The 10,966-nt window shown below is 44.1% G+C and overlaps 1 protein-coding gene across 2 annotated transcripts in view; it reads left to right on the top strand.

The window, feature by feature from the left end:
* The window catches only part of Diaph1 (diaphanous related formin 1), a 98,955-nt gene that overhangs the window by 79,326 nt on the left and 8,663 nt on the right, over nt 1-10,966 (top strand). For both annotated transcript variants that reach the window (XM_013349574.2, XM_005356006.3), the window contains exons 20-28: nt 1,417-1,515; nt 5,626-5,720; nt 6,015-6,116; nt 6,364-6,603; nt 6,707-6,836; nt 7,890-8,014; nt 8,555-8,719; nt 8,842-8,977; nt 10,728-10,814. In XM_013349574.2, the coding sequence (XP_013205028.1) occupies nt 1,417-1,515; nt 5,626-5,720; nt 6,015-6,116; nt 6,364-6,603; nt 6,707-6,836; nt 7,890-8,014; nt 8,555-8,719; nt 8,842-8,977; nt 10,728-10,814 (1,179 nt within the window). The remainder of the gene's footprint in view (nt 1-1,416; nt 1,516-5,625; nt 5,721-6,014; nt 6,117-6,363; nt 6,604-6,706; nt 6,837-7,889; nt 8,015-8,554; nt 8,720-8,841; nt 8,978-10,727; nt 10,815-10,966) is intronic.

Genomic DNA, 10,966 nt, shown 5'->3' with positions numbered 1-10,966 from the left:
GCCGGTCCCCCTTTTCTTGACTTCTGCCACGGGCTCTGCAGCTCTCCTGGCAACCATGGCAGCCGCACGAAGGCCCTGAGGCATATTCTTGTCTTTGTTTGTCTGTCTTATTCCCGTAGTTCAGCACAACCCTCCACTAGTTAAGGTCTCAAATACATTATTGCTGAAGTAATGAATCTTCACGTATTTAACAGTTTTCATTTCTTGAATTGGAACTCCTAGGTCAGAGGAATAAATGACATTTTCTCTGCAGTACTAGGCATTGTGCTCTATCACTGACCGTACACCTAGCCCAAGGAAGACTTAGTTTTGTGTACATTTGTCATTTAACTTGGTTATTGTTTTGAATGTGGTCTTTTAAATGTTGTAAAAAATGACTTATGTTATAACAAGGCGTTAGTGTACATGTCAGTAATCACACTCCTTGGAAGGCAGAGGTAGGAGGATTGTTGACAGTTTAAGGCCAGTCAGATCTACCAGAGCTATTTAGTAATATCTTGTCTCAAAAACAATGAAAAAAAGGGGGTAATGTTGAGTGTATTCTGCCACTCTTGTGCTCGAGGATGCCATTCTCATACTCAGAAGCAGTTGATTGACTTCAGAGCTATTGCTATATGGCTAAGAAGCTGACACCACTTTACATTATACAGTTACATCTATCCAGTACAGTCCTTGTTTCCTCCAGAATATGACAGTATTTTATAGTATGTCTACCCAGTGTGGTCCTTGTTTCCTACAGTATGACAGTATATTTTTTAAAACTTTATTGATTTTTATTGAGCTCTACATTTTTCTCTGCTCCCCTCCCTGTCTCTCTCCTCCCCTTCAACCTGTGTTCCCAATTTACTCAGATCTTGTCTTTTTCTACTTCCCATGTAGATTAGATCCATGTATGTCTCTCTTAGGGTCCTCATTGTTGTCTAGGTTCTCTGGGATTGTGATTTGTAGGCTGGTTTTCTTTGCTTTGTGTTTTAAAACCACTTATAAGTGAGTACATGTGATAATTGTCTTTCTGGGGCTAGGTTACCTTACTCAAAGTGATGTTTTCTAGCTCCATCCATTGCCTGCAAATTTCAAGATGTTATTTTTTTTCTGCTGTGTAGTACTCCATTTTGTTAATGTACCACATTTTCCTTATCCATTCTTGAATTGAGGGCACTTTTTTTGATCCAGTCTGTTTGATGTTCTATAGGTAGATTCTACTTAAGAAGGAAAGTATTATGGATGACTATTGCAGAATGAAAAGGAGTTATTCTTGTGGGTTGATTTAGCCATAGAAGAGTGACTGATGAGATTAGTCTTGAAGGAATACAATAGAGAGATAGGAGTGAAGGCCATTCTGCCAGGACAGTTGTAATTCAGTAACACACAGCGGTGGTGTATCCTTAATGGTATTTTTCTAATTTCCCTCGCTAGCCAAGAAGGATCAAGAAGGTGGAGAAGAAAAGAAATCTGTGCAAAAGAAAAAAGTAAAAGAGCTAAAAGTGTTGGACTCAAAGACATCCCAGAATCTCTGTGAGTAATTCTTATGATTCTAGCAATATTGTGTGTCAGGGTCCGGTGCCCATATAATATTGTCCCACAAAGGTGTTCCTGTAAGAACATAATTTCTCTGAGTCTAAGGTCCCTTCGAGTGAATCACCTCTTGTTGAGTACCTGCTCTGTGCCAGGCAGAGCACAGTGAGGCTTGAGTATCTCAGCAAATCCTTCAGTAGCACAGCAGTGTTGACAAGGTTTCAGCTTTATGTCAAGCAGGTAAAGGTTTTAGAGTTGTATCTAGTTATAGAGCTAAGAGGACACAGGACTCAGGTTTTAACCTCAGCTTCCTTTTTATTTTACTGAGGGTTGGGGAGGGACTGAGATGGGGTCTTGCTGTATAACTTGGCTGTCCTTGAACTGATAATCCTTATACTTCAGCCTCGGAGTGCTGGGGTTTTAGGTGGACAGCATCACGCCTGGCAAACTTCTTAGCGTTCTTCTTTCCCCTGCGTCCACAGGAAATCTCCTGCAGGGTCTCAGCCCCAGTGCATCTCCTTGTGCTTGTTGATAAGGAATGCAGCTGCTTTTGTGACTTCAGTTCACTAAAATGGTTACATTTAGAATGAGTGAGGTAAATCTTGTACTGTCAGAGGAGGATCAGTAACCCCAGAAAATTAAGCATATGCTACCATATTTTTTCTGCCCCTGGACTGAGAGCTGCAGTTAGTGAGAAAATTGAGGTCGAAGGGCCTTCTACACTTGGAGAGCCTTCCCCACGTTTCACTCCAGCATGTCACACAAGGTGACATAGTTACTGCCTGACTTGTGGTTAGGATCAATGTTATCCTGCTTCTTGTTCATTTCAGCCATCAGTCTGTACCTCCTTTATGCTGAGTAATAGATACTAATTTTTTGGCCAACTAATATTTGAGAGTCTGGCATGTGATAGGCTCTACTCTATTAGGTACATGCTAGTCTTGTGTTGTATAAATGAAGGAGTATATATTCCATAAGCTTATTCATAATTTTATATTATTGTTTATTTTTCCACATGAGAAAACTAAAGTTCAGATGTTATGACTTGTCCAAAATCACCCAAACTAGTACACATACCCATAGGTATTCAGAGTGATGTAGTTTAAGATAATGTGTGTGTGTGTGTGTGTGTGTGTGTGTGTGTGTGTGTGTGTGTGTGTATTTTTTCTTTACTGTGGAGGTGGAGGCAGAGGCAGGTGGACCTCTAAGATTTCGATGCCAGCCTGGTCTACAGAGCAAGTTCCAAGACATCCAGTGCTACACAGAGAAACCCTATCTCAGAAAACAAAAATTTTGCACTAAAAAAATTAAGTAATGCTCCATAAATGTGCATGTCCTTCTTACACAGGATCATGCTGATCATTCCAGTTGTAGTATATGCTTCAAAAGCAAGCATAGTTTTTATATTATGCTTGACCATATAACCTAGTGAAAGTCTGTTGTGATGTCCCCATCCCCCTCATCCCCCCGCTTTTTTTTGTTTGTTTGTTTGGTTGGTTGGTTTGTTGGTTTGATTTAGTTTTTTGAGGCAGGGTGTTTCTCTGTATAGCCCTGACTGTCCTGGAACTCGTTCTCTAGATTAGGCTGGTCTCAAGCTCAGAGATCCACCTGACTCTGCCTCCTGAGTGCTGGGATTAAAGACATGCTCCACCACTGTCAAGTTAGTAATGTCTTTTTATAGAGACTAAAGTAATGTTAATTTTTGTTCCTAAGAGTGTGTCTAGGAACATAAAGCACGAGTGATTGTTATTTTAGAAAATGATAGAAGAAAGACATTAGTACATTATTGTTCTCAATGGAATGATAGTAAAATGGGAAATAGTTTAGAAAGGAATTGGGTCATTATTTCTCCTTTATGACCCCTCCCATTTGTGTGAGTTCTTTCTCACTTCTTAATAAATCTGTGTTCACTCTGCAAAGTGAAAGGAAAAAAAGCCAAGGAATTGAGGGGTTGGGATGTTGTTAGCAGTAGAACGTTAGCCTAGCACATCCTAGGCCCTGTTTCAGTTCCTCAGAACTAGGGGAGGAGGGCATACAATTAGATTGTTTTAGAGTTGAACAGTCTAGAAGGCAGAAGTGCCTATTTCATCCTAAAAATACAAAGCTAAGTCAGACAATCTCTGTCCTCTTGACTTATATGTCTGGTGGAGACAGGAAAACAAAACAATGGCTGAAGGTGGCTGCCGCCATAAAAGTGTGTTAGAATACCTAGGCATGCGCTAGCAAGAAGGCTTCACGCCACATGATAAGTGTTGAAGGGAAGACTGAGAGTGTTCTCAAGAAGGTGCTGTTTAAAGTGGGTTGAAGACCGGTCTAGGAGTTAAGGGAAGAGCTAGCTCACTTCGGGAGGGTGAGAGGACTGGGTGCTGTCAGAACTGCAGGTCATTTGGGGCTGGACTCTCTTCCAGAGAACCCAGGTTCAATTCCCAGCACCCACATAGCAACTCACAACTGAAGATCCAGTTGCAGGGGATCTGACACCTTCATACCAATGCACATAAAATAAAGTTAAATAAAGCATATTACTAATAAAGCATATTTAGTAATATTTAAAAATAAATATTAAATAAAATATTTATATTTAATATTAATATTAATTAAAAAATTTAAAAAAAGAACTGCAGGGCATTACAGCATAGGAATTGCTGAGGAGATTTTAATCAGGCTGTTGCAGCCTTCTGTTGGCTTTGGGAAGACTGCTTTAGCAAGTGATTTTCAGGCTCAGTTTCCAAGTAGGAGAAGAGTAGGAAGGAAGACGAGCTGTTTTAAACTAATGCGATGGTCAGGACCTAAGACTAAGGTAACGAGGATGAAAAGGCAAGGCAGAAAGACAGAGTTCCTGGTGCTGGGGAGGTGAAGAACAATGACACTTGAGCAAATGTGGAAGCTGAGTGAGGCAGGTTCACCAAGAACAGAGTGGCTAGTAGATTTGAGTCAGGGATGACAAGATAGGACCTTTTATAGAGTGCACTCACTGCATGCTGCCTTTTCATTGGCTTTGTGAGGGTACAATAGGTGAAAGTTCTAATACTGAAGAAATAGATCACTGTGTTTTCAGAATGTAAAGGAGAGAAAACATGTTGATAATAGAAGGGAACATTGAGTCAAAGATTTTTTTTTAAGATAGACTTGGCTGCATATGATGAAGGAAAGGGATGTTAGGGTCACCTTAAGAGCTGCTATGGTAACACACACCTTTAATCTCAGCACTCAGGCAGATCTCTGGGTTTAAGACCAAGTTGATCTACAGAGTGAGTTCAAGGACAGCCAGGGCTGCATAGGGTCAGATAGAGAAACCGGAGTGAGTAGTCAAGAGAAAGAGCTGTTGTTTTTTTTTGTTTTGTTTTGTTTTGTTTTTTTAAACAGGGGGATTGGTTTCAAGAAAGGGTTTACACAGGACTGTGTAATAGTCCTGGCTGTGATGGAACTCACTCTGTAGAGGAGGCTGGCCATGAACTCACAGAGATCCGCCTGCCTCTGCCTCCCAAGTGCTGGGATTAAAGGTGTACACCACCACCATCCGGTGAAAGAGCTGCTTTTATAGATTTGATAAGTGTAAGTGTTTTGGTCTACATGTATGTATGTGTACCTAGAGCCTGAGAAGACCTGAAGAGAATGCTGGCTCTATATGAACTAGTATTACAGGTGGTTTTGAGCTGCTCTGTGGATGCTGAGAACCAACCCAGGTCCTCTGTAAGAGCCGCCAGTGCTCTTAACCACTGAACCTCTCCAGCCCCAAGAGAGGACTCTTGATAAAACTGAGGAGTCAAATTAGAACATGAGGGAACTGAAGGACACGGTGTGCTTCTCAGGAGTGGTACTTGACTGTTTTAAGAATGAACAGGTCAAGGCAATGGCAGCTTTGTGGGAGAAGGTTTCTAAACCAGGAGGTGGGTGTTTTTGAGAGTTCTGTGATCCCAGGCATGGTGTTTGTTGAACGTCTGAGCAGTAGAGCTACTGCATGGCACGGTGTGGCTTGTGTGTAGGAGTGGGTGACAGTAGAAGCTCGAGCACAGGGCTCGGGCGTGGATTTCAACTACCTAGACCCAGTGGTCTTCAGGACAGTCTGGAATGGAGAGGAACCCGTCTTTCTGTCTCATTCTCTGGCAGCAATCTTTTTGGGTTCCTTCCGCATGCCATATCAAGAAATTAAGAATGTTATCCTGGAGGTGAATGAGGCTGTTCTCACCGAATCTATGATCCAGGTAAGCAACAAGGCTGTTGTGTCAGAACTGGCTCTGCAGAGCTGTACACAGCCTCATCTCCTTGCTTGGTGAGCGGGAGCTTCTTTGAGCAGTTTTGACTCAGTGCTGGCTGACGAAGCTGCTGTGTCCCTCCCTTGTGGGCCGGTACCTCAGCAGATTCAGGAACCCCTCCATCTCACAAGCCGCCCCACCCCATGCTTCCTTCATTATCCCTGGCCAGAGTATGGAACCTGTTCACAGTCACGATGCTCAGGCTTTCAGCTCACCCCACATCGCATTTACTTTCTTTTCCAGAACCTCATTAAACAGATGCCAGAACCAGAACAGTTAAAAATGCTCTCTGAACTGAAGGACGAGTATGATGATCTGGCTGAGTCAGAGCAGTTTGGCGTGGTGGTGAGTGAGGCCTGTAGCAGTCAACTCTTTCCAATTCCTTATTCCCTTCCCTCTGGAGACCAGACTGGTCACTTGATCTTTGCTTATGATCTGATTTGAATCTTTTAGTCAACTCAATTTCTCTATGTCTTCCCCCCATTCCACCTCTTTGCTCTGGAGCTACAATCTCCCAGAGGAGGCTCAGCCTGTATCTTTGGTGTCTCTTCTCCATTAGCTCCATAATGGAACTTCTTGCCTTCCTCACTAGATGGGCACAGTGCCCCGTCTTCGACCTCGCCTCAATGCCATCCTCTTCAAGCTACAATTCAGTGAGCAAGTTGAGAATATCAAGCCAGAGATCGTGTCTGTCACTGCTGCATGTGAGGAGCTGCGTAAGAGTGAGAACTTCTCCAACCTCCTGGAGATCACTCTGCTTGTTGGAAACTATATGAATGCTGGCTCCAGGAATGCTGGTGCTTTTGGCTTCAATATCAGCTTCCTCTGTAAGGTAAACCATGGGGTTAGATAGGATGACAGAGGGAAGGCTACTGGAGCCCAGTATTGGCCAAAGGTGATTTGGGACAAGTAATGATTTCTCCTCTCACCCCAAGCTCCGAGACACCAAGTCTACAGATCAGAAGATGACACTGTTGCATTTCTTGGCTGAGTTATGTGAGAATGACTACCCTGATGTCCTCAAGTTTCCTGATGAACTTGCCCATGTGGAGAAAGCCAGCCGAGGTAAGGCAGTGTAGGGAAAGCTAGAAGGTGCTTCTGGGCCAGCAAGATGGCTCAGTAGGTAAAGATGCTTGTTGCTAAGCCTTCCAACCTGAATTCAGTCACTGGGACCAACATATTAGAAGGAACAAAAAAAACTATGACAAGTGGTCCTCTCACCCAAGCACAGACACACACCACTCAAAATTTTTCTTAAAAGGTGGTTCTGGCCGGGTGGTGGTGGCGCACGCCTTTAATCCCAGCACTTGGGAGGCAGAAGCAGGTGGATCTCTGTGAGTTCTAGGCCAGCCTGGTCTACAAGAGCTAGTTCCAGGACAGGCTCCAAAACCACAGAGAAACCCTGTCTCGAAAAACCAAAAAAAAAAAAAGAAAGAAAAAGAAAAAAAGAAAAGGTGGTTCTGTGGCCTAAACGTCTTTATATGGAGAAAGAAATAGGGCACTGCAGACTTTAAATCAGTTTAAGTGAGAATAAAGGAGAGTTTAGGTATTTAAGGTGTCTAAGGTACAGGGAGGAGTGTGAGGCTGAAGACAGCCTATGTACCAGTGGAAGGGTTATTTTTCCCACCTTTGAATACTACATGCATATGCACAGATGCTGGAAGGCAGGTGCTTTCAGTCTAGGTCCACAGCTTTTGTCGTTCTGAAAGACAGACTGGACTAACAAGCAGAGGGTCCCATTGTCTGGAACTAGACAAAACACCGGGTTAAAATGGGACAGATGTCTACCCTGCTTCTGGGTTCCTACCTATGTCCGCTTCTGAACCCCTGTTACCTGAAACAAATGAGACCAATGGGGGACCCATGGGTTCTTTAAAAATGTTATGAAGTCTGCTTCTGTTAGTATTGTACAGTGTATGAAAGTTGGAAGTTCAGTTAGCAAATAATCACTGCTTTTCTTGCAAAGATCAAAACCAGCGTGTGACTCAGAGAAAGGAGCATGTGTAGGCTAGAGGAGCGTGCATAGATAAGAAAGGGAAGTACCTAAGCTGGGTGACTGCAAGGTGAGGCTAAGAGAGGCTGTGATGGTCAGCAAGTCCTTCTGTTTCTCTCCTGTAGTTTCTGCTGAGAACTTGCAGAAGAACTTAGATCAGATGAAGAAACAGATCGCAGATGTGGAACGTGATGTTCAGAATTTCCCAGCTGCCACAGATGAAAAGGACAAGTTTGTTGAGAAAATGACTATATCCTTTCTGGAGGACTTGAATCCCTTGGAAGGGAAAGTCTCCTCTGGGGAGTAGGATAGATGTTAGCAATATTTAGTTTTCACCTTTGAATTTTTTCTTTCCACTAAATACACAATTTGTAAACTTAATGTAGAAGGGAATGCAAACCTTGCAGATAAACTACAGATCCCTGAGTGCCTACTCTGTGTTCCATTCATGTTATAAACATACCCACCTTCACTAAAAGCCCCTGTTCCAGACACACCCTTTACAGAGCCAAGCACTGCCACTTTCTGATTGACAACTCGTTTATTTTACATGGAAACTGCATCATGTATTTTTTCTGCATTTGTCTCAGCCTTGTGTCTGTAGTAGTTATGCAGCTTCTATTATATAGGTAAGCCATAGCTTATGGTTTGTCACTCTGCATATTTAGAATGCTTCTGTTCTCCGTCGTGAGCAGTACTATATGGTGTTCGCTGCACAGCCCATTCTACATCTTTGAGTGCTTCTGCCTGGCTCTGCTCTTGGTCTTGGTCCTTTACTCCCTGGCTGCACAGTTTTGTGAAGGATGCACAGGAGCAGTATAACAAGCTGCAGATGATGCACTCCAACATGGAGACTCTGTATAAGGAGCTAGGCGACTACTTCGTCTTTGACCCTAAGAAATTGTCTGTGGAAGAATTCTTTATGGATCTGCACAACTTTAGGAATATGTTTTTGGTGAGTATGGGTGAACTGCTAATTTTTCATTGGGTTCCTGATGGTTATTGGTGGGTTTACACGTGCCCACATATCCTCCATCTGGTTTTGTTTGTCCGTGTCTCCCCCACTCTGTGCTTCAGCAAGCAGTCAAGGAGAATCAGAAGCGCCGGGAAACTGAAGAAAAGATGCGGAGAGCAAAACTAGCCAAGGAGAAGGCAGAGAAAGAGCGACTGGAGAAGCAGCAGAAGCGAGAGCAGCTCATCGACATGAATGCAGGTGGGAATGTGAAGGGGTTTCCGGCCGGCTCTCTGTCCAGAACCTAGAGCTACCTCCAGCCTCCTGGTGCTGGATTTTTAACATGTTTCATTTTTTCCTCTCCTTTGCGGGCTCTTGGATTATGTGTCATTGCCCTTGTGATTTGGAAATTGCTTTCCCACGTACTCTGTGCTTCTACCTGTCCAAAATGTTTCCTGACCTGTTCTCATTCCTGCTGTTAAATGTTTTGGATTTCCAAAATCTTTGTCTGACTCCTCCCATCTTGTAGTAGCTCTTCTTTCTCTTTACTTCACCAGTACGGTGTTCCTATTACCTCTTAACATATTGTATACACATCTGAAAGACCATAAATGGACTGAACTTCTGGAAGGGGGTGAAAAGCTGGCCACCCTCTTTCTCCATCAGAAGCATGTCTTTGTTTGAGCATATGGTCTCAATTACTGGCCCTCTGTTTCCTGTCTCTGCTTCTTTCCTGTGGAGGATTCCCTGCCCCCCTGCTACTCCTGTGGGCAGCGGAAATACAGTAAATGCAGCATATGTAACACATGGCCCTGGCTGATCTGAAAGGCAGCAAGCCTCTGGAGTGAGGGCTTTGTGGGGCTGACAAGTCTTAAAAATTTGCTGAACACAAAACAGTAGAGACTAACAAGGTAGTTAGCTAACAAGTCCAGAGACCTTCAGGGTAGTTCCTTTACCTTAACTCAGTTGTATTTAAGCCAACAACTTTGTTTCCCTAACGATGTTAAAATTTACACCAAGCATCCATCATTTCCCTCCCTATTTTCCCTGGGCCTCCAGGACTTTTCCACTTTATTGAATAGGATGTAATGGGAGCAAGGTGGAGTCCCAAATAGCATTTGGGATAAGGGCCCAGCCAGCAGGTGGCGTAATGGACCTTACCCTATTCTGAGTGCAAATGGAATTGAATGTAGGTCAGCTGCACTGATGATGTTCAGACAGCAGGTGGCGCAGACAGTAATGAGCCCTAGTCTCTAGCTAGTAGCCAACCAGCTCCTTGGGATTTCAGTTTCAGATTTCACTATCCTGAGCTGTTGCCATGGAAACTGAGCCTGGCTAGAACTGGGATTCTACATTAACTCTTTGCATTCCAGCCAGGCTACTTTCAGCTTTTACATGCAGAGCTGTCTTCAAGAAAGATACAACCACTGTAGGCAGTAGTTGTGTGAAATACAGTCTTGACCAGTGGGCTCTCTTCCTTTAACCCTCCTCTGAAGCCTAAGCCCTCAGTGGTTCATGCAGATACTGGGACTGATAATAGTTATAACAGTTGCTTTGCACCCCCCCCCCCACACACACACACATAGTACTTCCTATGTAGCCTGGGCTAGCCTCGAACTTCCTCTTCCTGTTTCCACCTCCCAAGTACTGGGAATATAGGCATGGTCACCTTGCCTGTCATAGCTGCCTTTTGGTTTATAGCTGTGGTCTCTGCTTACTCAGGTTAGACAGTCCTAGGAGTCTGCCGGTCCTGATTAGTGTGAGTGGGGTGGCACAACCATAAGTGCCCCAGGGTTTGCCTAGTGAGCAGTGCGTTTTCAGGCACTTCACACACACACACACACACACACACAGAGTAAACCCGAGAGGGTGAACCTTTCTGTCTGTTTTGAGCTGCCAGCCAGTGTGGGGGAGGGACAGCCATTCAGCAGCCATGCACTTCATGTGCAGCTTGGTGTTTGCTATGCTGGTCTGGCTGAAGAGTTTACACCTCTGTCTTTGTCCATGACAGAGGGAGATGAGACGGGTGTGATGGACAGTCTTCTGGAAGCTCTGCAGTCGGGGGCAGCATTCCGACGAAAGAGAGGGCCCCGTCAAGGTAAGTAAACAAATGGAATCCAATTGGGTGTTGGAGGGGGTGTGGGGCCTCTGCTCCTGGTCATGCTAGCTGAGGGCTGAAGAACAGAGTGATATTCGAGGGTTTAGACACTTCCTACTTTTGGGCTGGAGAGATGGCTCAGAGGTTAAGAG

Source organism: Microtus ochrogaster, chromosome 18, assembly GCF_000317375.1.
Source record: "Microtus ochrogaster isolate Prairie Vole_2 chromosome 18, MicOch1.0, whole genome shotgun sequence".
Lineage (NCBI taxonomy): Eukaryota > Metazoa > Chordata > Mammalia > Rodentia > Cricetidae > Microtus > Microtus ochrogaster.
Note: the sequence above shows the minus strand (reverse complement) of the source record. Positions and strands in the feature narration are given on the sequence as shown.